Source organism: Ictidomys tridecemlineatus, chromosome 9, assembly GCF_052094955.1.
Source record: "Ictidomys tridecemlineatus isolate mIctTri1 chromosome 9, mIctTri1.hap1, whole genome shotgun sequence".
Classification (NCBI taxonomy): Eukaryota; Metazoa; Chordata; class Mammalia; order Rodentia; family Sciuridae; genus Ictidomys; species Ictidomys tridecemlineatus.
The window spans coordinates 141,567,571-141,594,793 of NC_135485.1; the positions used below are offsets into that span (position 1 = coordinate 141,567,571).

Below are 27,223 nucleotides of genomic sequence, written 5' to 3' on the forward strand. Positions count from 1 at the left end.
AAGACCAAAGTTTAGAACTAGAAAAGCTATTAGAAATTCAGAAAATATTAGTAGTAAGAGTCACAAAAAAAAAAATAGGACCCTGCTTCCGAGTTTATATTCTTTCCAGATTCATACGTAACATCCAAATCGTGCATATGGGAAGAGGGGAAGGGACCCCAGGAAGCCCAGTGAAGAAGCAGGCAGAGGTCCTAGAGAAACCTGCTCTGGAAAGATAGAAATACATGAAAATAGATATTTTTAGTTTGCTACTTTTTATAATTGAGTACATTCTAAATATGTGTACACCTGAGCAACAGAAAGCTGAATCTTTATTCTTTGAAATATCAAAGGGAAGACCCCAAAGCTTGAAATCACAGGTGAATCTCTGCACAGAGAGTGAACCCTCTCTGCCCACATCTGGCCAGTTGCTCAGCTCATGCACAGGGTATACTCCCCACAAACTCAGCTGTAGAGATAACAGTAGGCAACAGCAAGGACTAACCACAGACAGACATCAGATGCTCCATACTAGGAAAAAGACTTCAGTACTCAAGTCCAAGCAAGGTGACTGTCTCCCTGGACAACAATAGCAAAGCTGCAGTCCTCAAAAGAACAACACAGAATACAGAGTAGCTCAAGTACATCATCTACAATGTCCAGTTTTCAACCATAAATTACCAGACAGAATTGTGGGATGTATACTCGAGGGACAGGAGTTTGGAGAATGGAAGTGAGACTATCAGTAGAGTCTCTCAGTGGATGCTGCTGTTGAGGTTGTAGGCAAACTTCAAATCAAGAATTATAAATATGTTCAGGGAATTTTTTGAAACATCTGTTTTTAAATTAGAGTAAAGTAAGTTCTCAGAGAAAGGAGAGATAGAGAAATTTGATTGAGAACTAGAAAATAATTTTTAGTACAGCAATTCTAGAGCTTAAAGTATAGCAAATGAAAAATGATTCATTTGATAGACCCAAGAATAGACTGGAAAGGAGAATGATTTATGAGTCAAAATCAGAACAATAGAATTTTTCCAATAAAAAAATGTTTAAAATACTGAAGTAATCAATGGAACAATATGAGCCGGTAAGTATAATTGAAATTGCACAAAGGAGAAGAGGAACAGAAAAACAGAGAAATAATGACCAAAACTTCCTCAGTTTGGTGGGAAACTAACAGATCCAAGAATTTCCGTGAGCCAAGCACAAAGCAAATCCCTACTGGACACACCATGATGGCACTGACAGTTAATTTTAAAAGAAAAAAAAAATTGAAAATAGCAACAGAACACTGACCTGCACAGGGAAACCACAACAAGATCAATGGCAGAGTTCTCGGGAAGAAGCCTTGGATGCAGAAAGTATTGGAATAACAGACACAAAGTGCTGAAGAGAAAAAAAATGCTCGCTAAGAGTTCTGTATCCAGGGCAGCTATATAATAAACTAATACAAAATCCACACCCCTGCCCCCCGCCACCACAGAACTACATTTCAAAAAATTCTGAAGGAAGTTTTTAGGCTGAAAGGAAATTTGCACTGATGGCAACTCATATGTAGGAAGTGTTAAAAACAAGAGGAAGATGTCTATTTTTTTCTTTTCTCAACATATTCAAGTATGCAGTTATAATAAATGACAACGATGACACAAAGGACTAACCTAGTACATGGAGGTATATTGTTGCAAGGTTCCAGTGTCATTTCTGAATTAATTTAATATTAACTTTACATAGGGATAAATTAAAGAAGCATATTATGATCTCTACAGCAGCACCCCCCACACACAACAAAAAGTAATTCAGAAACACAGTTAAAAGCAAGAGGAATTTAAATAGCATCATATAAATATTTAACATAAAAGAAGATAGGGAAGAATAGACAAAATTTTTTAGGAAGATGATAAAATAAAATCTATGAATATATTTCAGAGCATCATCATGTCAGAGGAGAAACACCCTGAGGTTACTGTGGTAGATAATGATTTAAAAGACCATATCCTAAAGGCCAGCTGTCTGAATGAAAATACCTGTCTTGCTGTTAGATTCCCACTATAGAATCAGTTTGAAACCTTTGTAGAAATCTGTTTGTACAAATCTATATGCAATGACTGTTTTGATTGATTGTTTAATATAGTATTGATGGTGAAGTTCTCTCCTATCTTTGTTATATATGTCATTCCTTTCCAAAGTCACATGGCTTCTTTAAACTTAGTTTGAATTATAGCAGCATAACTTCGTGCCGTGAGCTCTTTTCTTCAGGCTCTAAAGTGGTGTACTAAGTTTTCATGTACTTGAAATAAGCTTCCAGTCTCTCCATTTTCTAGGAGGAGGATATGCTGTCTGCCCAGGGAAGAGAAGACGCATCAGATAAACGCCTACATCAGTTACAAACAAGTATAAAACAATTAGAAGTGCGGTGAGTTGTTAAATATGTGTGGCTTTGTCTGTATACTTCAACAGATGTGCTAAAGTAGAATTTCTATTTATGGTGTTAGAATATGTATTATAAAGTGCTAAATCAAAACTATAATTGTCATCCAATATTTTGGACATTATTTTAAAATTCACTTTCAGAAAATTATTATACTTTGAATATATGTTCAAAAATCATTTGTTTAATGAGACTATACCTTTCACACAGTGTGTTATAGTAATCATAACTTTTAAAAAAATTTTTTTAGTTATATATAGACACAATATTTGTTTATTTATTTTTATGTGGGGCTGAGGATCGAACCCAGTGCCTCACATGTGTGAGGCAAGCGCTCTGCCACTGAGCTACAACCCCAGCCCATCATTTTTTTTAAAGAGAACAGTCGTACCAATTTTAGTTCAATACTTTTTAAAGAAGAAGTGAAACTCTTTGAGTGCTGTGGCCTTTGTTTTAGTATGGCATGACAAAGTACGCCTTCATTTTCTTCTATCTTGAGGTCACCCTGCAGAATTTGAAGTGAACCTAGTTGATCTTTAAAAACCTAAAATCCTTCTTTCTTCTTATGACTGATTAAAATTTCTAAATCACAGGAAACTTGATATTACCTCAATACCCCCATAGTTCCATCTTACATAGTCAAAGTAAGCCATGGAAATAGAAGACATGCAAGCAGAAGGCCTGGAGATGTGTGAGGCTTGCCTTCAGTTCCCAGTGTTGCCAAAAAAAAAGGAGAATGTTAGTTTTTAAACTATATTTTAGTAATCAGGGCCATAAACACTGCAAGAATGATTAGCTCAAGGAGTTGAATATTATGGATTTTTTAAAATTATTTACTCTATTGTATTTTTTGAGATACTGGGATTTGAACTGAGGGGCACTCTACAGCTGAGCTACATCCCAGTCCTTTTGTTTTGTTTTGAGACAGTCATGCTACCACTATCAACCTAAATTGATGTTTGAGATTTCACTTTTATTTACTAAAGAATACATCCAAATTTACACATTTTTATGTAATCAGAATGCAAGTTACTTTTTTTCCTTCTTTCTTCAGCAAATCCTCACTACTCAGATTGAAGACATTTCAGAAACTAGGTTACCATGGATGTGTGTGTGTGTGTATGTGCGTGCACACATGTGTGGTTTATGTTTAAGAGATTGAGAGTGAGTAATGTGAAATGATTGAAAAATATAATTTAGTTAAAATTTTCTTTCCTTTTAAGGTTTGTTTGTGTAGTTTAGGGACTCTTCAGTACTGTGAAAGACTAAATGCACCAGACAAACATAGGAGAAGATTTTATTCAAATTGTTGCAGAAGGGAGAACATTCATTCATGAGGATTGTTTCCCAAAAAAAGGGAGGGGCTGGAAGTTTCATACAGGCAGGTAAACAGGATGAGGTGCTTGAGTCTTTGGGGAGTCAAGAGAAGGGAGAAGTGGGTCTGTTCTTGGAATACTAAGTGCAAGGTTATCCTTTGTGTTCATCCCTTTGCTGGAACACCAAAGGATAGAAGATTTTAGAGAACAGGGGAGCATAGGGCTCAAGTGTAGTCCAATGTTGTCAATACAAAGGAAGAACAAAAGCCAGGTACATTGGGGTGTAGCATGCCACAGCATCTGCTCTCAAGGTCTGAAGCAGATATTTGGGTGGACCACTGCTACAGGTTAGAAAGCAAAGATGACAAAAGTGACTCAACCAATAGGCAGACTATTCTCATTCACATAGGAAAAGCTCTTCATATGAACATTGTGATGATAAAGTAAATATAGATATATAGATAGATATAGATACACACACACACACACACACACACACACACACAATTTTTTTAACAAATAAAGCATTTAAATGTAAGAGAAATACATTCCCCAGAGTATAAACGAGCAAAGACAGGGAGCTAAATCAGAGCAGTAAATAAAGAAGGAAGCCAGGCCTGGAGCTGTATAAAGTGGCAGGAGCCTCAACCTAGGGGAGCCTGCTTGAAATGGACCTCTTCAAGAACTACAGCCTCATTGAAAGGTAGATAGGAAAAGTATTTGCCTCTTAACAAAGACAGATGACATGAGATTGTTTACCATATTGTCAGGTGGAAAAAACAAAACAAGATAACCATTATAGTCCTCTCTAAGCATGTGTGAACAGCTCTGGCAACAGAGGAGCCTGGGGTGTTCATTGGAAACTCAGGGCAAAAAACTTAAGTGGCAGTTAAGTTGGTAACAAATCATGGTGCATGGGAAATGCAAAAGTAAATCTCTTTGAGGGGAAACATTTTAAATTTAGGCTCCTAAAGATTCCCATAGATTAAATTCAGGCAGAAATGAGTTTATCAAAAATTACCAAATGCAAGAAAAACTAAGCCACTTGACTAGCAGGAGGAAAACAAGGGTAGGATTTAGAAGCAGCTCCCACCTCACCCCCAAAAAGCTTCAAGTAATAAAGTAATAGAATATAGAATATATAGCACATGTTAAATAATTAAGGAAGCAATGAGAATTTTTTTCATGTGCAACCAAGTTATTACTGACTCCCTTTACCTTTTCCCCAAAGCAGTCATGGTCAGTTTAATCCATCACAAAATGAAAATGTTCTTTCCATTTCAAGACAGGAAAAAAATAATAATGATGAAGGGTAAAAATTGTAAATAGTTTACTAAATAGTTATACAAGATGAGAAATCATTATGCTTTCCATGGAGTTTTCTGGAGCATAATATTTATTTATCATTGAAGGTTTGAATTGCTTTTAAGTATATTCTATAGTTTTGTCATAAATTGCTATCTTATTACAAAAATCACTCTGGCATCTTTTGTCTTTGTTGTTTCCTAAGGCTTATTGGTTGTTCTTTTAAGAAACTTGAAAATTGTCATTAGTAATCCATTTACGATAAAATGATCACAGCCTGTGGATTCACATTATGGTTTATATCTGAAAAACTTATCCTGTACCTTTGGACTCTGTTACACAGAGAAATAGTCTACTGACCTGAGCATATCAAGAACTCATATCTTAGTTCTAGTCACAGATGCATAACTAATTTATTCTATGTCCAGAAAAAAAAATGCGTATTTGAATTTCTCTTCTCCAAAATGTTAATAAAAGTAATTACTTTGCTCACAGCAGATTGAGAACGAATTGATTTTTTATTTATATATGACAGCAGAATGCATTATAGTTTTTATTACATATATAGGGCACAATTTTTCATATCTCTTGTTGTATACATAATATATTCACACTAATTTGTGTCTTCATACCCGTACTTTGGATAATAATGATTATCACATTCCACCATCATTAATTACCCCATGCCCCCTCCCTTCCCCTCCAACCCCTCTTCCTTATCTAAAGTTCCTCTTTTCCTCCCATGCTCCCTCTCCCTATCCCACCATGAATCAGCCTCCTTATATCAAAGAAAACATTTGGCATTTGGTTTTTTGGGATTGGCTAACTTCATTTAGTATTTATTATCTTCTCTAAATCCATCCATTAACCTGCAAATGCCATGATTTTATTCTCTTTTATTGCTGAGTAATATTCCATTGTGTATATATGCTACATTTTTTTATCCTTTCATCTATTGAAGAGCATCTAAGTTGATTGCACAGTTTAGCTATTGGAATTGTTCTGCTACATTGATGTGGCTGTGTCCCTATAGTATGCTGTTTTTAAGTCCTTTGGATATAGACTGAGGAGAGGGACAGCTGAGTCAAATGGTGGTTCCATTCCCAGTTTTCCAGGAAATCTCCATACTGCTTTCCATGTTGACTGCACCAATTTGCAGTTCCACCAGCGGTTTTTTTCAACTTTATGGGAGTTGATTATTTTATTGCTTTCCTGAACTTCTATGAGTTAAACTTAGAAAAACCACTGTTTGAAGATTTTTATTTCTTTTATTTTAGTACCATTCTGTGCTAGTTTATGCTAATGACTAGAAACAGTGAAATAGTAACCAGGTGGACTGTTCACTCTGAATGAGTGAATTTCACTTGCTTTTGGTTCTGTTAGTATTGAATTATAATCATGTTTATTTATTCAACAATGCTTTAAGTTATCTTTGGGAGTTTTGTGTTGTTGTTTTTGGTGTAAAACTATAATATTATAACCTAAGTGAACCCTAAGAAGAGATCACTGCATATTAAAAGAAAGAAAAGAAAATTAAATCTTAGGGTACTTTATTGAAAGTCTAGTTTACGTGTTCAGGAACCCTTTTCTGAAAAGGATATTTTTATACTGATCTTTTAGTGTTATCAAATTGTTGCTATTTCATAAAGTCAAAGACATTTTGGCATCAATAAGTATTTATTATTTGGGGTTTTAAATTATTGTTTTTGATCTTTTCAAATGCCATAAATGTTTTAAACGCATGTTATTTCCTTTCCTCTTCTAAAGATCTCTCCCTGAAAACCTCGAAGTCTCTCTAGATGACTAAGGAATCTAGGGAATGGCAGGTCTCTCTAAGAAAGACTTGTCTGCTTTATATATACTCTGTTAAATATATTATTATTAAATGTTTGTAAATTAACCTGAGGTTTTAAAAATATTTCTATTGACTAGATGATATTATGTTAGTTTTTATATCATTTCTCTATAGGGCAGTTTTGTACATATATGTGTTAATGTGTTCTAGTTGTGAACTGGCTATATTCATTTTTTAACTTTATTTTTATCAAGGAAAAATACATTGAGATAGTTTTTAAAAGCCATATAGCACCTCAAAGATTATAATGAAAAATAAGTTTCTTGGTAATAAATATGTATGGCAGAGGAAGACTATCTTTATAAAAGCTGAAATCTCAAAAGGGAAAAAAATCATTACATTCAGTTGTATTAAATTTTCAATGTAAAGGGAGTGGGCAGGAGGTTAGCAGTGGACATCATTGTCCAAAGTACATATATGAAGACATGAATTGGTGTGAACATACTCTATATACAAACAGATATATGAAAAATTGTGTTCTATATGTGTAATAAGAACTGGGATGCATTCTGCTGTGATGCATTTAAAAAATAAAAGCAATTAAAATTTTTTTTTCAATGTATTGAGTGAATCTTAACAAATGAGTGAATCTTAACATTGTGTACATCCACAAGATTGGGATCCTAATTAGAATAAACTGTATTCCACGTTTCTATAAATATATCAAAATAGATTCTACTGTCAGATATATATATATATATATAAAACAAATTTAAAAATTTTTCAGTTAAAGATTCCTTAAGTACAGTCAACAGACAATGATGACAACAACCAAGTAGATGTGGAAAACATTTGTAGCATAAAGTACATACTGAGGATTAATAGCTATATTATTCAGGGTTCTTATAAAGGAATAAGTAAACAGTTCATCAGGAAAAAACTGATGGAGAAGATGAAAAAGAAATTTAAAAAAAAAATCCGTATGGCTTACAAAACAAAAATGTTTAAACTCCCCAGGAAAATTCAAATGAATAGGTTATGTCCGTCAGACTAGGAAAAGAAAGCTTTGGATGTATTGTTTAGTGGAATTTTCTCATATATTGAATGAGAAAAGTACAGAAAAGAGCATAATATGATGATTTTAATTCTTTTAACAAAAATATGTGCAGAAGCCTATGGATGTATATATGCTAAGTGTGTGTATGTATGTATATGATTATATGAACTAGGAGAAAAATATTCAAAGTATTCATTAGTAAGTTAACAGGCTTACCTGAGCAGAAGGCAGGAGAAGGGGGACCAAGAGGAAAAAAAGAGAAAAGGAAGATCATATAAATATAAAGAACAAAGCCATCTTTAAATGTTTGTGTCATAATATTGTCATATTATACAGTGTGGTATCACAGCAAATGTAACCTAATTAGAGAATATCTAGGCTCAGTCTCAGCCCCTCTGCTCTTTAGCCATATGACCTTAGTCAAAAGCTGAATCTCTCTGGGTATGTTTGTTGTTCTTTAAAATGGAGATAATAAAACCCACTACATAATTGTAGTATGTATCAAATGAGAAAATACATAAGAAAGTTATTGGCATAATATCTGTCCTGTACTATGGCCTCATTAAATCTTGTTTCCCTCCCTGCCTTTAAAAATATTTAACTTTCATAATGTGATTATTAATTTCTAGATTATGTGTTGCAATCCAAGAAGCCAACCAGTTAAGAACAGAAAAAACACATCAGGAAAAACAAACCAGAGACCTTCAAGCAATGTGTAACAAATTAGAAAATGAGAAATATGAGGCTATTCTAAGAGCTAGAGATAGCATGCAACTCCTAGAAGAAGCTAACCTTCAAAAAAGTCAGGTAAGAAATCTAAAAAAAAAAAAAAGAGAGAGAAAGAGAAAACTCACAAACATGTTTATAAATAATACAATGCCAAAAATTCCTCTGTGGCCTAATAGTGAATGAATCATCAGCTGCAGCATAAATGCAGGAGAATGACACTATTCTGTTCTCAGACATACTATATTTTTGAATGGTAAGACTTAATATCATGAAATATGGTAAAATGTCACTTTTTCCCAAAGCTAATATTTAAATATCAGACTTCCCCATGTAACTGATTTTCCTCTCCTATAGTCACACTTCTTAAAAACTCTTATAATGCTTTGCCACTGTATACCCTATATTTTATTCAGTTGGATCAGATGAGTCTTATTCACCCTCTTTCCTCTTCAGCTCCTATACAATTACTCTAATAGAGCAAAAGTTTAATTGGCAAAGTTAATTTTAACTTTAAAGATTATTAACTAGATTCTTTTTGTCACTTTTCCTTTTTTAACCTTCTAAACATTGTGATTTCTGTGCCATCTTATACCATGTTTTTTTTTTCCCTTGTACTGTTTCTGTGCTTATCTTGCCTTTCAGGTAGTATTCCCTATGTGATCTGAGTTCTGTCTCTTAGACTACTTAAAATGAACACAATAAGGCTGGGATTGTAGCGTAGTGTGGTACAGTACTTGCCTAGAGTGTCAGGGACCCAGGTTCAGTTCCCAGCACCACATACAAAGAAAGCACACAATAGATATAATATGTTTGAGTATTGTTTTAAGCATCCAAGTTAACTAGAAATATTAAGGACAGGACAAAATTGTTTACCTCTATCTTCTGAAACCTAATTGCATGAGCACTTTGAATTACCATCAGGTCACAAAAATGAAGATCTTGTGTAGGATACTATGGACAGAGGAGGTGTGTAGACACTCATTGCCTTCCCCCCAGGATCTTATCATGCAAGTTCTAATAGATGCCCACAGAGGCTTCCTGTTGGTAGAGTGTCCATCTCCCATGTGACTCCTTGCTTAACTGCTGGAGGATCCCATCATCAGTTACTTGTTTGATGTTCAGAGTCACTAGCTCTCTAAACCCACTAAGTCTTAAGTGTTTAATTCTGTGAATATTTTGACAAAATTGACACAGGTTCACTGAAACAGATTGGGAATCATAATCTAGAGCTTATATCTCCTTTATTATCATTAAGAATAAAAACAAAGATTGTCCTATAAATAGGACACTGGACAATGTAATATCTTTTTTTATTGGTTGTTCAAAACATTACAAAGCTCTTGACATATCATATTTCATACATTAGATTCAAGTGGGTTATGAACTCCCATTTTTACCCCAATTACAGATTGCAGAATCACATTGGTTACACATCCACATTTTTACATGATGCCATATTAGTGACTGTTGTATTCTGCTACCTTTCCTATCCTCTATTATCCCCCCTCCTCTCCCTTCCCATCTTCTCTCTCTACCCCATCTACTGCAATTCATTTCTCTCCTTATTTTTTCCCCATTCCCCTCACAACCTCTTATATGTAATCTTGTATAACAATGAGGGTCTCCTTCCATTCTATGCAATTTCCCTTTTCTCTCCCTTTCCCTCCCACCTCATGTCTCTGTTTAATGTTAGTCTTTTCCTCCTGCTCTTCCTCCCTGCTCTGTTCTTAGTTGCTCTCATTATATCAAAGAAGACATTTGGCATTTGTTTTTTAGGGATTGGCTAGCATCACTTAGCATAATCTGCTCTAATGCCATCCATTTCCCTGCAAATTCCATGATTTTGTCATTTTTTAGTGCTGCTCCATTCTGTATAAATGGCACCTTTTTTTTAATCCATTCATCTATTGAAGGGCATCTGGATTGGTTCCACAGTCTAGCTATTGTGAATTGTGCTGCTATGAACATCGATGTGGCAGTATCTCTGTAGTATGCTCTTTTAAGGTCTTCAGGGAATAGTCTGAGAAGGGCGATAGCTGGGTCAAATGGTGGTTCCATTCCCAGCTTTCCCAGGAATCTCCATACTGCTTTCCAAATTGGCCGCACCAATTTGCAGTCCTACCAGCAATGTACAAGAGTACCCTTTTACCCACATCCTCGCCAGCACTTGTTGATTGACTTCATAGTGGCTGCCAATCTTACTGGAGTGAGATGGTATCTTAGGGTGGTTTTGATTTGCATTTCTCTGACTGCTAGTGATGGTGAGCATTTTTTCATGTACTTGTTGATTGATTGTATGTCCTCCTCTGAGAAGTGTCTGTTCAGGTCTTTGGCCCATTTGTTGATTGGATTATTTTTTTTTCCTTATCGTTTAATTTTTTGAGTTCTTTGTATACTCTGGATATTAGGGCTCTATCTGAAGTGTGAAGAATAAAGATTTGTTCCCAGGATATAGGCTCCCTATTTACCTCTCTTATTGTTTCTTTTGCTGAGAAAAACCTTTTTAGTTTGAGTAAGTCCCATTTGTTGATTCTAGTTATGCTATGGGCGTCCTATTAAGGAATTTGGAGCCCGACACAACAATATGTAGATCAGAGCCAACTTTTTCTTCTATCAGGCGCAGAGTCTCTGATTTGATATCAAGCTCTTTGATCCATTTTGAGTTAACTTTTGTGCATGGCGAGAGAAAGGGATTCAGTTTCATTTTGTTGCATACGGATTTCCAGTTTTTCCAGCACCATTTGTTGAAGATACTATCCTTCCTTCATTGCATGCTTTTAGCCCCTTTATCAAATATAAGAAAGTTGTAATTTTGTGGATTGGTTTCTGTGTCCTCTATTTTGTACCATTGGTCCACCCGCCTGTTTTAGTACCAGTACCATGCTGTTTTTGTTACTATTGCTCTGTAGTATAGTTCGAAATCTGGTATCGCTATACCGCCTGACTCGCACTTCCTGCTTAGAATTGCTTTTGCTGTTCTGGGTTTTTTGTTTTTCCATATGAATTTCATGATTGCTTTATCTATTTCTACAAGAAATGCCGTTGGGATTTTGATTGGCATTGCATTAAACCTATAGAGAACTTTGGGTAATTTCGCCATTTTGATGATGTTAGTTCTTCCTGTCCATGAACAGGGTATATTTTTCCATCTTCTGAGGTCTTCTTCTATTTCTCTCTTTAGGGTTCTGTAGTTTTCATTGTATAAATCTTTCACCTCTTTTGTTAGGTTGATTCCCAAGTATTTTAATTTTTTTGACGATATTGTGAATGGGGTGATTGTCCTCATTTCCATTTCAGAGGATTTGTCGCTGATATACAGGAATGCCTTTGATTTATGTGTGTTGATTTTATATCCTGCCACTTTGCTGAATTCATTTATTAACTCTAGTAGTTTCTTTGTAGACCCTTTTGGGTCTGTTAGATATAGTATCATATCATCCACAAATAGTGATAATATAAGTTCTTCTTTTCCTATTTTTATGCCTTTAATTTCTTTTGTCTGTCTAATTGCTCTGGCTAGTATTTCAAGAACTAAATTGAATAGAAGTGGTAAGAGAGGATATCCCTGTCTTGTTCCAGATTTTAGAGGGAATGCCTTCAGTTTTTCTCTATTCAGAATAATGCTAGCCTGAGGCTTAGCATATATAGCTTTTATTATGTTGAGGTAAGATCCTGTTATCCCTAGTTTTTCTAGTATTTTGAACATAAAGGGATGTTGTACTTTGTCAAATGCTTTTTCTGCATCTTTCAAGATGATCATGTGGTTCTTATCTTTAAGTCTATTGATGTGGTGAATAACATTTATTGATTTCCGTATATTGAACCAGCCTTGCATCCCAGGGATGAATCCTACTTGATCATGGTGTACTATTTTTTTGATGTGTTTTTATATTCGATTCACCAGAATTTTATTGAGGATTTTTGCATCTATGTTCATTAGAGATATTGGTCTGTAGTTTTTTTTCTTTGAAGTGTCTTTGTCTGGTTTCGGGATCAGGGTGATGTTGGCCTCATAGAATGAATTTGGAAGATCTCCTTCTTTTTCAATTTCTTGAAATAACTTGAAAAGTATTGGTATTAATTCTTCTTTGAAGATTTTGTAAAACTCCACTGTATACCCATCCAGTCCAGGGCTTTTCTTGGTTGGTAGTCTTTTGATGGCTTCTTCTATTTCCTCCTTTGTTATTGGTCTGTTTAAATTGTGCGTATCTTTATGACTCAATCTGGGCAAATCGTATGATTTAAGAAATTTATTGATATCTTCACTATCTTCTATTTTATTGGAATATAGGGTTTCAAAATAATTTCTAATTATCTTCTGTATTTCTGTAGTGTCCATTGTGATACTGCCTTTTTCATCCCGTATGTTGGTAATTTGAGTTCTCTCTCTTCTTCTTTTTGTTAGCATGGCTAAGGTCTGTCGATCTTATTTATTTTTTCAAAGAACCAACTTTTAGTTTTATCAGTTTTTTCAATGGTTTCTTTTTGTTGTTGTTTCAATTTCGTTGATTTTCGCTCTGATTTTAATTATTTCTTGCCTTCTGCTACATTTGCTGTTGTTTTGTTCTTCCTTTTCTAGGGCTTTGAGATGAAGTGTGAGCTCATTTATTTGTTGGTTTTTTTTTTCTTTTATTGAGGAATGAACTCCAGGCAATGAATTTCCCTCTTAAAACTGCTTTCATTGTGTCCCATAGATTCTGATATGTTATGTCTGTATTTTCATTTATCTCTAAGAATTTTTTGATTTCCTCCTTTATGTCTTCTGTAACCCATTGATCATTCAGTAACATATTCATTATCCAGGTGATGCAGGATTTTTCCTTCCTTCTTTTATCATTGATTTCCAGTTTCATTCCATTATGATCAGATAAGATGCATGGTATTATCTTCACACCTTTATATTTACTAAGAGTTGCCCTATGGCATAATATATGGTCTATCTTTGAGAAGGATCCATGTGCTGCTAAGAAGAACATGTATCCACTTGATGATGGTTGATATATTCTATATATGTTGGTCAAGTCTAGGTTATTAATTGTGTTATTGAGTTCTATAGTTTCTTTATTCGGCTTTTGTCTGGTGGATCTGTCCAATGGAGAGAGCGGTGTGTTGAAGTCACCAATAATTATTGTGTTGTGGTCTATTTGACTCTTGAACTTGAGGAGAGGTTGTTTTATGAACGTTGCAGCACCATTGTTTGGTGCATACATATTGATAATTGTTATGTCTTGTTGGTGGATGGTCCCTTTTAACAGTACATAGTGGCCTTCTTTATCCCTTTTGATTAACTTAGGTTTGAAGTTGATTTTATTCGATATGAGTATGGCCACTCCTGCTTGCTTCTGAGGACCATGTGAGTGGTATGATTTTTCCCAACCTTTCACTTTCAACCTGTGTATGTCTTTTCCTATCATATGAGTCTCCTGAAGGCAGCATATTGTTGGATTTGTTTTTTTAATCCAGTTTACTAGAGTTTGTCTCTTAATTGGTGAATTTAAGCCATTAATGTTTAAGGTTACTATTGGTATATTGTTTGTACTTCCAGTCATGCTTATTTATTTATTTATTTATTTTAATATGGCTTGTTTTTTCTTTTTGGCTATATTTTTTTTCTTCCCTTTACTGAGTTACCTCCCAATGTTAGTTTTGGGTGCTATTTTTCAATTCCTCTTCTTGTAGTGTTTTGCTCAAAATGCCTTGAAGTACTGGTTTTATGGCTGTGAATTCTTTTAACTTTTGTTTATCATGAAATATTTTAATTTCATTGTCAAATCTGAAGCTTAATTTTGCTAGATACAGTATTCTTGGTTGGAATCCATTATTTTTCAGTGTTTGAAATACGTTGTTCCAGGATCTTCTTGCCTTCAATGTCTGCGATGAAAAATCAGCCGTTAACCTAATTGGTTTACCCCTGCCTTCTTTCTCTCATAGCTTTTAATATTCTCTCCTTGTTCTGTATGTTGGATATCTTCATAATTATGTGTCTTGGAGTTGGTCTATTACGGTTTTGTATGTTTGGGGTCCTGTAGGCTTCCAGGATTTGGCAATCCATTCCATCTTTCACATCTGGGAAGTTTTCTAGGATTATTTCATTCAATAGATTATTCATTCCTTTGGTTTGAACCTCTATACCTTCTTCTATCCCGATGACTCTCAAGTTTGGTTTTTTTATGACATCCCATATCTCTTGGATAGATTGCTCGTGATTTCTTAGCATCCTTTCTGTGTTGACTATATTCTTTTCAAGTTGATACACTTTGTCTTCATTATCTGATGTTCTGACTTCTATTTGATCTAGTCTATTTGTAATATTCTCATTTGAGTTTTTAATTTGGTTTATGGTTTCCTGCATTTCTAGGATTATTGTTTGTTTTTTTTAATCTCTATCTCCTGGTATAGCTTGTTCTTTGCCATTTGAATTTGCTTATTTAATTCATTATCAAAGTATAATTTCATTGTTTAGACTTGTTGTCTAATGTGTTCTCTAAGATTCCGTTCCATCTGAGTTAGTTGTGCCTTGAGTTCTTTCACTGTCCATTTTTCTGAAGCCTCTTTGTTCTCCTGTGAATTTAAGTTGTCCTGCATTGTTTGTAATCCTTTTTTCCCTTGTTTTTTCATGGTGCTCACTTTGCTTTCCAACTCTGTTTGACTGCTGTATTTCTGTTTTCTTCTTTAAATTTGTTTTGGTTTTTATAGTTCCAATATCTTTCCTTTGTGTTGGGAGACAATGTTTAGAGATGTTGAATTTAATTGTGATTTAAGGTGAATTCATTAGTTTCATTAAAGGCCTACAGAATTTGATGGCATGTATAGAATTGAGGTTTGAACTTCGTATTTTATGTTGAGGTCGGGCGCTTTGATGGTATGGAGGTTAGTATATGTTAGCTTCTTGGGGGAATTGCTCAAATGCAGGCGATATTAACAAGAGAATAGACAGGAGTACTTGGGGGTAGTTAAGGGCTTAGGCAGACTATGGACCTATTCATAGTATTCATCTATTTGCATTTAGTAAGTTGGACGTAATCTGGGTGGTCATGCTTAAGAGGAAAGATGGTAAAAAGGTAAGGAAGCAAACCAAGAAAGAGAGGGAGAGAGGAAAGAAAGAGAAAAGAATAGAAAAGAAAAGGAAATGATAATAAAAATAATAAAATGCAGTAAAATAAAAATTACATTAAAAAATAATAGTATAATTGTAGAAAAGAAAAAAATTAAAATTAAAAAATTTTTTAAAAAATTAAAAGAAAAAAGGGACACTGTTAGGCTTCTGTGTTCTTCACTTCCAGTAGGTGGTGCTGTGCATTCCGGGTCAAGATTTTGCCCTCCGGCTATAGGAAACAATCCGTGTGAGGCCGCTCCCTCCTCCCCCCACTGATGTCTCTCAAAACCTGTTAGCTTAGGTTTATTCCTGGTTTCTAGTCCCCTGGCTTCTCCTGTCAGCCAGGCCTTCCCCATTATGATACCTCTCGGCAGTTCAAACTACACTGTGTGCCTGCAGTTTCTTGGATGTGGAGCGTGGCTTTTGGGAACCGGCACCTTATTGTTTTGATTCCCTCCGCTAGCCCCTCCTCCGAGAGCTGGCGAGACAGGTTTCGTTTTCGCCACTGGTGGGAGGGAAGAGTTGTAGGTCAGGTGCCTTTACTTATCCCCACGCCTCTATTCACGCTCACTCTGTTAATCACGCCTCCAGAAAGCTTGAAGAGATTTTGTGTGATTTCCCTGCTGTATGGGAGATTGTCTAAATGTCACAGACCTGTTCTATCGCTGAATGAGTTGCAATCAGTCGAAAACTGGCTATGGTGACATCAGCTCTCCAAGATGATGGCCGCTGGCTTCCTCGGTGGGCTGACCGGTGTGGAGGACAGAACTGGACCGCTTTCTTCCCCGTCTCAAACCCAGAATTCAGCACTGAGCACAGTGAGGGCACAGCCCGTAGGAGCCCGCAGAATCAGTAGCGCTGTTTCTTTGCGGTGCTAGCTCGCCATTTCTAGGGATGCCGTTTCCCGGCGCGCTGCAGTCTCTAGCAGCAGGGCGAGCCGCTGAATAAGCAGCTTGAATCTCCGGGCAGACAAATCACTAGCGGTTGAGCCCCAGTAACCGATCCTTGGGCGATGGAAATCCTTCCTCTAGGTTTCCGTGTACCCCAATTTTGCTGGAAATTCCTAACAAGATAGCTTTTGGCCGTTCTAACTTGTCTTTCACCTGAGCAGTGAGGCAGTACACGGGGGTGATGCACTTCATTCGCTGCCATCTTCCAACTCAATGTAGTATCTTTTACATACATATAAACTGTCCTGTAATTAGGGCATTGGGAATGTGATATCCTTTCATATATTACACTACATACAACGAAGTGACTCTTGTGACCTATTTATCAATTAGTTTTGGTGGAAAGGAGCAAAACTCTTCAAAGGGTTACATTACATATTTGACAGTATGTTGTCAGTTTCACATAAGATGACTTGTTTTGACGTTGTCAGTATTCTTAAGGCTGAGGCAGGGCGATCCGTTTGCGACTTCAAAGCTAGGATCAGCAAAAGTGAAGCACTAAGCTACTCAGGGAGACCCTGTCTCTAAATAAAATACAAAATAGGGCTGGAGATGTGGCTCAGTAGTTGAGTGTCCCTGAGTTCAATCCCTGGCACACATACACCCTGCCCCCCAAAAAGAGAACCATATGGCTTCTCACATCAAATCTTAATATCATTTTGGAGTAGTAGGTCTGAGCATATCACACTTTATTCTTTGTGAAGGTTTCTCATTGCAAATTTTACGTAACTAAGCAAATGTCTCTAAAATCGAGGAAATTTATGAGAGCTTTCTTGTCTTTGTTCCCAGATTGGTGAGTAAACCATGCATTTATCAATTATCTGAATAAAGGCCAAAATAATTTTGTACCTCTAACAGAAGTGAAATACTTGGTAACCAACTAATGTGTTTGGTCCCTTTGCCTTTCCTTGAGGCACATTGGCTCTGCTCTTAATTTTTTCAATCATCAAACTTTGCCAAGTGGTTCCACTATATTACAGTTCATTCCAGTAATGACACATTTGTTATGTAACCATTTTATACAATGAGAATTTCATCATTTGTATCACACAAACCTCTTGATTATTTTTTCATCAGTGTTGTTGGATTCATAAGACACTTGTTTAGTCTGTTTTTCCTCATAGTGCCAAAGTGTACCAAGAAATCATAGCCAGTGAATAGATCACTGAAGAAAAAAAAAAAAAAGCAGAGTGATTGTGGATTCTCTACCACTTTAGGCATTTATAGAACTGCTTGATGCCAAAGCAAAAGGTCACTGTCAGGTGCTTCTGAAGTACTTTTTCCACAATATAAGTCAAAGTTATAGCAATATCTCGCTATTCCCCACAGTGCCCAGAATTTATAACCAAATCTTATGACCTTACCTCTTATGAATTGTTTTAGTGAATTGTGTCCATAATATCTGATAATTATGTCATCCACTGCCAAATGTTCTCCAAAGATAGCACAATGTCCACTTTCCTACAGCTTTCAGAATAAATGTCTTCTCTCGTCTATTCTCTGGAGTATGAAAGCATGGGTCACAGCTCATCAGCAAGTGTCCCTAGAAGCAGCACATCATCATGCCAGGCAGCAGTGCTGTGCCCTGCACATCACTGCACCACACACATGTCCCTAGGACACTGATGATTTGAAATGCAGCATGTTCCTCAAGATAGAATGGCATCCCCTTTCTAGAGAATACTTTTATGAATATATTTTATACTGCTTATCAATTATGTAAATATTTTGTTCAGTTGATCATTTAGCTAGAGTAACTTTTTTATAGTTTTTTATTGTTTCTTTTTAGTTTTGTATGACAGCAGAATCCGTTGTGATGTAGTTATATCTTATTCTAGTTAGAGTCCCATTCTTACGGCTGTCCTTGGTGGTGGGATTCTCTGTGGTGTTTTCATGTATGTACATGGGAAAACTATTTCAGACTCAGTCCACTGTCCTTCCTTTGCTTACTGCCCCTTTCCCTCCACTCCCCGTTGTCTAATCTACTACACTTCTATCCTTCCTCTCACCACCACCCCTTCTTGTGGGTTAGCTTCCACCTATCAGAGAAAACATTTGACCTTTAGTTTTGGGGGGATTGGCTTATTTCACTTAGCGTGATAGTCTTCAGATTCAACCATTGGCAAATGTTATAAAGTCATTCTTCTTTGTGGCTTACTAATACTCCACTTTGTATATTTACCATATTTTCTTTATCCATTCATCTATTGACTTGGGTTAGTTCCATAGCTTAGCTAATTGAGTTGCTATAAACATTAATTTGGCTGCATCATTGTAGTATGCTGATTTTAACTCCTTTGGATATAAACCAAGGAGTGGGATAAGTGGGTCAAATGGTGATTCCATTCCAGGTTTTCTGAGGAATCTCCATACTGCTTTCCAGAGTGGTTAAACCAATTTGCAGTCCCACCATCAATGTATGAATATACCTTTATCCTCGCATTCTCACCACCACTTGTTATTACTTGTGTTCTTGATTATTACCATTCTGACTGGAGTGAGATGGAAATCTCAGTGTAGTTTTAATTTGCATTTCTCTAATTGCTAGACATGTTGAATATTTTTTTCATATATTTATTGACCATTGGTATTTCTTCTGTGAAGTGCCTGTTCAGTTCCTTTGCTCATTTATTGATTAGGTTATTTGGTTTTCTTTTGGTGTTTTTTGAGTTCTTTATATATGCCAGACATTAAGCTCTATCTGAAGCGCAGGTAAAGATTTTTCTGTCATTCTGTAGGCTTTCTCTTCATGCTCTTGATTATTTCCTTTGCTGTGAAGAAGATTTTTAGTTTGATGCCATCCTGTTTATTGATTATTGATTTTAATAATCAATAAATAATAATTTTAATAATCAATAAACTTCTTGCTCTGTTGTGTTCTTATTAAGGAAGTCAGTTTCTGTTATGGTATATTAGAGTGTTGGGCCTACCTTTTCTTTAAGTATTTGCAGGGTTTCTGTTCTATGACCTAGGTCCTTGATCCACTTTGAGCTGAATTTTATACAGGGTGAGAGATAGGGGTTACTATAAAAGTTATTCTACTACATATGGAATACTTGAATTCCATATGAAGTAGGGTAATTTTTATAGTAAAATTTATATCATTCTCACATTGAATTTAAAATATTTTCAAATACCCTTGTCAATCACCTATTACTTTTCTCAATAGATGTCTAAAACCCTACGATAATTATTTCAAAGTTACCAAAGTGCTGTATTTGCTGCTTAATTTATGTTGTTGTGGGTGTTCTGCATCTGGGACACTGGGACAAGATGGTTACCAATCGAACAAATAAGTAGGCCGCAGAGCCTGGCATCGTTCCCCTTCTTCATCATCCCCTCTCCTTCTGGAGACTGTTAGGTCATGACAGCTATTATGTCTCACTAGCTTAGCTCATTAAGCTGGAGGAAACCTGTTTGAAAATGTTGATGGTATATTTTGAAGATGGTCAAGTTAGAATACAGGGCCAGCACTTGCCTAGAGCAAGGTCCTAGATTCCATCCCTAGCACCAAAAAAAGAAAAAAGAAAGAAAGAGAAGAAAAAGAAAATTTTAAAAATAGATATTGATTGATTCAATCTGACTTAATTGGAGGAATTCCCAGCTCAGAAAGATGTTTGGGTTAGAGTTGCAAATTCAGACTTTGTCAGAATATAAGTATTTAAAAATCAGAAGATTTTATTAGATCAACAAGGAAAAGACATAGAGAAAAGGAGCAAGAACTGCGCTTTGGGTGGTTCAGTATTACAAGATGCAGAAGAAGAAGGTGAGGCAGCATTTGAGACTGAGAAGACGCATTAGTGAGGTGGAAGGAACCCCCACAGTGGGGTGCGCTGAAGGCAGTCCAGAAAGCCAAAGAAAAAAGAAGTGATAAGTTATCTCAGTACCATCAAAAGGTAAGACCATGGTGACAAAAACTTGATTGGAGGGAGTGTAAAAAGAATGGAAGGAGATGAGTAGAGGAGTTTTGCATCATAGGAAAGAAATGGAGTGTGACTGACAAACAGAACTAGAATTTTAACAGTATTTTTAGTGGGCGATGGCGATGATTGGTAGGGATAAAAACACATCAAAGGTAGTACAGTGTGATCCAGGTAATAAGGACATGATTTGAATAATATCAAATAACGTAAAGAAGGAGAAATTCAGAGATTTTTTTCAAGAATGTGATACTAATGGATGATGACTTAATTTGTATAGGCACTTGAAAAAGAAGAAAAATTTTAAAATCTCTAAGATTTCTATCTGTAGAGATTGGAAGAATGATGGAAACACTGGCTGAAATAAATGTCAGAGTAAGTTTTTAATTAGGACAAGGATGTATGAGGTTTGGAAAAACAGATATCATTCGTGACTCTGGCAACATCTTCAAATGGATATGTCCCAGAAGTTTAGGAGGTGATGTTATTATAAAGAGAGTGATTAGTAGGTTTTTAATAAATTCTCTTTGCTAATAATTATGTGATCTATAACATGAAATGATTATTTTTGTAGGCTCTGCTTGAAAAGAAGCAAAATGAAGAAGATAAAAAGAAAATGAGTGAAGCAGTTTCTCAGCTTATACAAAATACCTCTATAAGAACCAAGAAAGAAGTAAGGAGTTTTTACTTATATTTAAAATTCCAAATCTAAGTCCCAACTATAAAACTAAGTATTACCTAGAGACTTCAAAATTGAAAAGTAAAATTCAAGAAGACTACCTATGAAATTATTAGTATAAATGGTTAAAACCAAATGTTCCTTTCCTTTAATATTACTCCTAGAGGGACAACCATTTTAGACTGGTTTTTAATAGCCTTGTCAGTTTAAAAAATAAATAAATAAAGTTAGGGCTAGGGATATAGCTCAGTTAACAGAGTGCTTGCCTTGCATGCACAAGGCTGTGGGTCCAATCCCAGCACCACAAATAAATAAATAAATAAAAATAAAGTTAACTGATTTGCTTTCTCACAGACAAATAAGTGGTAAAGTTTGCATTCTTACAAAGCCAGTCTATAATGTTTCTTGCCACAAAAGTATTTCTTAGGAATCTATTACAGTCCTGGGCCACAGAACAACATTTTGGTCAACAACAGACTGTATATATGACATTGGTTCCATAAGGTTATGATGAAAAATTATTGTCACCTAGTAATTTCTTATTCTAGTAAGTTTTTATTCTTATTGAAATATGTTTAGATATACAAATATCTACCATTGTGCCTACAGTGTCCAGTACAGCAACATGCCGTTACAGGTCTAAGAACAATAGCCTAGGTATGTATGTCAGCTCTACCTTCTAGGTTTGTGTTAAATATTGTCACAAAAACAAAATCACCTAACAATATACTTCTCAGAACAAACCCTTTTGTTAAGCAATTCATGACTGTCCTTTGTCACTGACTAAAACTAGATAAAATCCCAATATAAAAATTCCATTTTGAGGCAGAATCCAAACTAATTCCTGGGCTTTTTATTTCTGATCTTCTGTATCATTCCTACTAGAACCATGCTGTCTTTATGGGATTGAGACACCATAACTTTAGGCCAGAGTCTAAAGTCTATTTTCTTGAAGAATTATTTTTAAAATAGATAATTAACAAGTTGTATGTATTTTATGGCAAAAGTATTTTTATCAAAGTATTCTATCATGGTATTAACACTCCACTTGTATTTTCTAATCCTAAAATGAATTCACTTTGATTTTAAGGTTGGTGGAGGTTGTGTTTTGCATTAACCATTAGATAATCTCAGGGAATTTTTTCTAGGTTGATGTGATGGTGTTAATTCCAAATACCTTCACAAATATGAATATTAACTGCCTCCCATGCTTCCTGTTACTCCCCCATAAGGAACCCTACAGGCAGCGGAAGCTCATTGTCAAAACTGGACTCGCTCTCTTCCTCTCAGATCTTTTCCTTTCTCCTGTGCTCCTGTTGATTTCCTTAATACCCAGCCCCTCACTACTGCTCTGGTCATTCACTCAGGAAGTCTTTATTGAGCACTTCCTATGTGTCAAGCATTTTCTGCATCTCTGACTCCTTTGCATTTCACACTACTGCCAATTTGGGTTGTTGGTGTTTTTTTTTTAATATATATAAACTTAAAAATTATTATTGAAAATAATACAGGTTCATGGTTAAAACAAATGGAAGATATATAACATTGTGTAAAAGAAAATTAAGATTGCAAACCCAGCATTCAGAAAATAATAATCACTGTACGTAGCATTTTTCCTTTGGATTTTCATTTAACTAAAATTATGGCATATGTGGAACAAAAATACATACATCAAAATAAAAGGGACATCTTAGAGTAGAAGTAGGGAACCAAGGAAGAGGGAGGAGGGGAGGGAAAAGGGAAAGAACTGGGAAATGAAGTTAACAAAATTCTACTAGGTACATATATGAATGTACCACAGTGCATCCAATTTTATATATAACTATAATGTCTCAATTGAAGAAGTAAACAAATAAATAGCTGGAAGACCAATAGAATAGAGGAAGGGATTTAGGGGGAAAGGGGTGGAAGGGTGTAGGACTGGGGATTGAAATGGAGAAAACTGCCATATGCATGTGTGAGTATGTCAAAATGAACCCCACATTGTTATAATACACTAAAATGAAAATTTTAAATATATGTTAAAATATATATACTAAAATTTTTTTTTATATATTTAAAATTTACTTATATATCTCACCCTGTGAATAGTGTTAAGCCTGAGAGGTAGAATAATAAGACACATTTCACTTTTAACATTTTTTATTTCTATAGTGTTTGAAATTTCAAAGAGTAGATTTTTTTATAAACAAAATATATATTTTATATGCTGTTTCTCATAGGATATAATATGTAGCATATATTGCTTACATTAATTTGTACTTCAAAATATATTGAAAAGGTTTTGTTTTTTAATTTTGCATCTCTGTTGGTAATGATTTCCCTACTTATTAAAATTTATCATGCTCTCCAGATACGTAGAATAAACCTGTTTAATTGAGGATAACTTTACAGGTGTTTATTCTTATTGGCTAAAGAAATTATAATGTACAAATTTTTACATATTTCTGTTCTGGCCATAAATTTGAACAAAAAGGTACAACAAAGTTTATTTTTTTATGTATTATTTCTTGGCTACTTCTCAAATAAAATCTATTTAAAAATAAAGCATTGTTTACTTTTTTTTTTTTTTTTTTTTGATGAAGGATCTCACTAAGTTGCTTAGGGACTTGCTGAGGCTGGCTTTGAACTTATGATCCTCCTGCCTCAGCCTCCTGAGTCTCTGGGATTATAGGGATGCACCACTGTGCCCAGCTAAACATTATTTACTTTTGATTTTAAATCATGGCTAGCATACTCATTGGCAATTGCTATTTCTATTTCATGTTAATTTACCTTACCTCTACTACTTACTATCCATAAAATTATAGAAGGAAAAGTTTTCTTAAATAAGGTTGAAGCAAGAGAAGGTATATGTCCCTGTGTAGACTTTAGAGCCCCAAGCACAGTAAATCACCTCATAGATGTGTGTGTTTGTTCCTATAACAAGGGTTTACCTTTTGTTTCATCAGATACTAGCACTAGAAAATTCCTTATGAACTTTGGAGCATAGTGGAGCAAGATGTCATCAGTGTTAATAGTTCTACATAGTCTTCAAAAATATGAATAGCTGAGTTCATCTGAATTCTCCAGCATTAGTATAAAAATATTTTAGAATATGTACCCTACTATTGTTATGAACCCTCAAGTTAGCTATGTCCACTTTAGACAATGAATGGAGCACTTTTTAGAAATTATGTGAGAGATAGACATGGCTATGCTTATCAGGATCAAAATGTTTGTATTACGGGAACATCCATGACTTAGTTTCTTTTTGCCTCAATGTATTAATCAGCTTGCCAGTTCTAATTTGTAAGAAGAAAAAGTTTCGGTTTGGCTGATGGTTTCAGAAATTCCAGTCCATGATCATTGGGCCCCATCACTTTTAGGACTATAAGGAGTCTGCAAATCACTGCAGGAGTGTATTGGAATAGCAAAAGCACTGGCCTTCATGAAAATCCAAGGGAGATCAGTAGAGTAGAGGAAAGGGGTCAGGGGAGGGAGGAAGAAAGGGGGCAAGGGGACTTCTGGGGAATGATATTGACCAAATCCTATTGTTATATTGTGTGCATGTATGAATATGTACCATGAATCTCATCACTATGTACAACAATAGTGCACCAAAGGAAAAAAAAAAAACCCACACACCGCATGGTTGGGAAGTGAATGGGAGGAATGAGAAGGGTCAGGGTCCTGATTTCCCCTTTTAGGGCCTGTCTCCAGTGACCTGAAGGCCTCCACCAGGCCCCACCTCTTAAAGGTTCTGACATCTCCCAGCAGTGCCTTACTGGGACCAGGCCTCTGCCTATGGCCTGGGAGACTTTCCAGATCCAAACCAAGCACTCAGTCTTCCTAACCTGTTTGGAGATAATAACAATTTCATATGGCTAACTTATATAATCCTTAAAAGGCTCATCTCTTATTACTGACCCGTGAACAAAGTAGATTGATCTTTAATGTCCTAACCCTTAATTTTATAAGGGAAGTCAACATCAATTATGACCTAAAATACGGCCACATATATGTTGACAGATCTTCAAAAATATAGTTTATATTAATAAACCAGATAAAGTACATGGCATTTTTCTAAATGTTCCAAAGAAAGTTTTCATTATGTTTTAAAAATAGTTCATTTAGTACAATTCTAGAAAATTCCCAAAGACTTTTGGATCATGGAAATTTTCTTGACAGTATACGATTGGCATCAGTGTTCTTCACACTCCTTTTAAAAAGCATGAATATCTATTAGAAAAAAAATATTGTCTTAGGAACCATCCTGACAAGGTGTGACTAATTCCTCAGAATACTCCGAGCACATAAATTGTACTGTTTCTGAAGATATTTCTGTGTTAATTTAAATGCATATTTCCTTAAAAAGTAATTTGCTTACTCTAAGATGTGATCTTATGTGCAGCATAAAATGTTCTTCCATTTGTGAAATATAAGTGCCTTAAGGTTTATTTGTTGCATTTGCAGTGTGTGATGCTGTTTTTCTCTTACCCTGCTCTGGGTACCAGCTCCCAAAGTGTTGCTCAGAGATCCTGCAACCACACCTACTTTCAGAGTGACATTGCCACACTGTTACTCTTTTCACGCCCATTTTATCACAAGCCAGTAGCATGGTTTTCCAAAGGCTGTCTGATCTGCAACAACACAACAGGTTGAATACAGAAACAGATCAGAGAATCTAGCTGACTTCTATTCCGCAAGACATTAAGGAGATTCACAAAGATGTAAAATAACGCCACTCTTCTCAAAAAATGTTTAGTTTCGGTGAATATACTTATTTTTCATAAAAATATATTATTTATACTAATTAATATGATTTAAATTATTGTTTTAAAGGAATTAATAATTTTCATAAAATGTTTCCAGTTTTTATTTCTAATAACAGTAAAATAGTGATAAAGAAGCCATATAAACAAGAGCCACTGTCCTTTTAGATGTATCATCCTATTTCTTTTATTCTCATGACAGATTCTTGGCTCTTAAATACATTGTGTGTTTATTCATCTTTTATGCCCTAAAAGTCATAATTTTACTTTTTATATAAAGTGTTATCCCAAGGACCGGGATATAGCTCGGTAGTAGATCATTTCCCATCTCCATTACTAAAAAACATGTATTATCCTAAAATTGTATCAGATATTAATCATTTTTACTTTTTACCTAAATAATTTGTAGTGTCTTAATTTACAGGTTGAAAATACAAAAAAGCAATATCATGTACAGATTTCTCGATTAACAGAAGAACTTTCAGCCCTTCAAATGGTATGTGAGAAGACTGTATTAATAATTTCTTTGAAAAATTGTTTAAAAGCCACTATAGAAGGTATTGGACACTCATTCATTCAAAATATATTTACTGAGCCATGACCTATGCTAGGTGTTAATGACAAAGTGAAAATCCAGAAAGACATGTTTTCTGCAGTCTTGTGCCTTGGTCTAGCAGGAAAGATACATGGCACTCAGCACATGTACTTGGTAATCACTTGCCTTTGACAGAACACACAGTGCCATTGAGCACCCAGCTGCAGCTGCTCCCACACGTTGGCTTCATCTGGGAGGCCAGGCAGAAAGGGAGAGGGAGAAAAGGCCGGGAAGCCCCCTAAGAAAGGAGTACTGAAGAGCAAGTAGGCGAAGGGGGAGAGGAAGAGAGAGCTTGTGTGGTGGAGATTGCATTAGAGATATTAATTTAACTTGAAAATTTGAGGAGATAAATTTTTTTGTTGTTAAACATTTTTTAGTTGTAGATGGACACAATACCTTCATTTATTTATCTTTATGTGGTGCTGAGGATCCAACCCAGTGCCTCACCCATGCTAGGTGAGTGCTATGAGCCACAACCCCAGCCTCGAGGAGATGAAATTTTAAAGTTTTGCTTGTAGGAGAATAAAAATAAAGGCAATTCCAGGAAATGGAAAGATATTTACATCTTCACAAACTCTTAACTTTTCTGAATCCCTGTTATCACTTTTCATCTGTTACAA

The 27,223-nt window shown here is 35.3% G+C and overlaps 1 protein-coding gene across 3 annotated transcripts in view; it reads left to right on the forward strand.

The window, feature by feature from the left end:
• Positions 1-27,223, forward strand: part of Sclt1 (sodium channel and clathrin linker 1) — a 172,694-nt gene that overhangs the window by 81,176 nt on the left and 64,295 nt on the right. For all 3 annotated transcript variants that reach the window (XR_013425526.1, XM_078020706.1, XM_078020705.1), the window contains exons 11-14: positions 2,301-2,392; positions 8,510-8,687; positions 21,150-21,248; positions 26,433-26,504. Coding sequence is in view for 2 of the 3 variants with exons in the window: in XM_078020706.1 (XP_077876832.1) it covers positions 2,301-2,392; positions 8,510-8,687; positions 21,150-21,248; positions 26,433-26,504 (441 nt within the window). In the remaining variant the exon portion in view is untranslated. The remainder of the gene's footprint in view (positions 1-2,300; positions 2,393-8,509; positions 8,688-21,149; positions 21,249-26,432; positions 26,505-27,223) is intronic.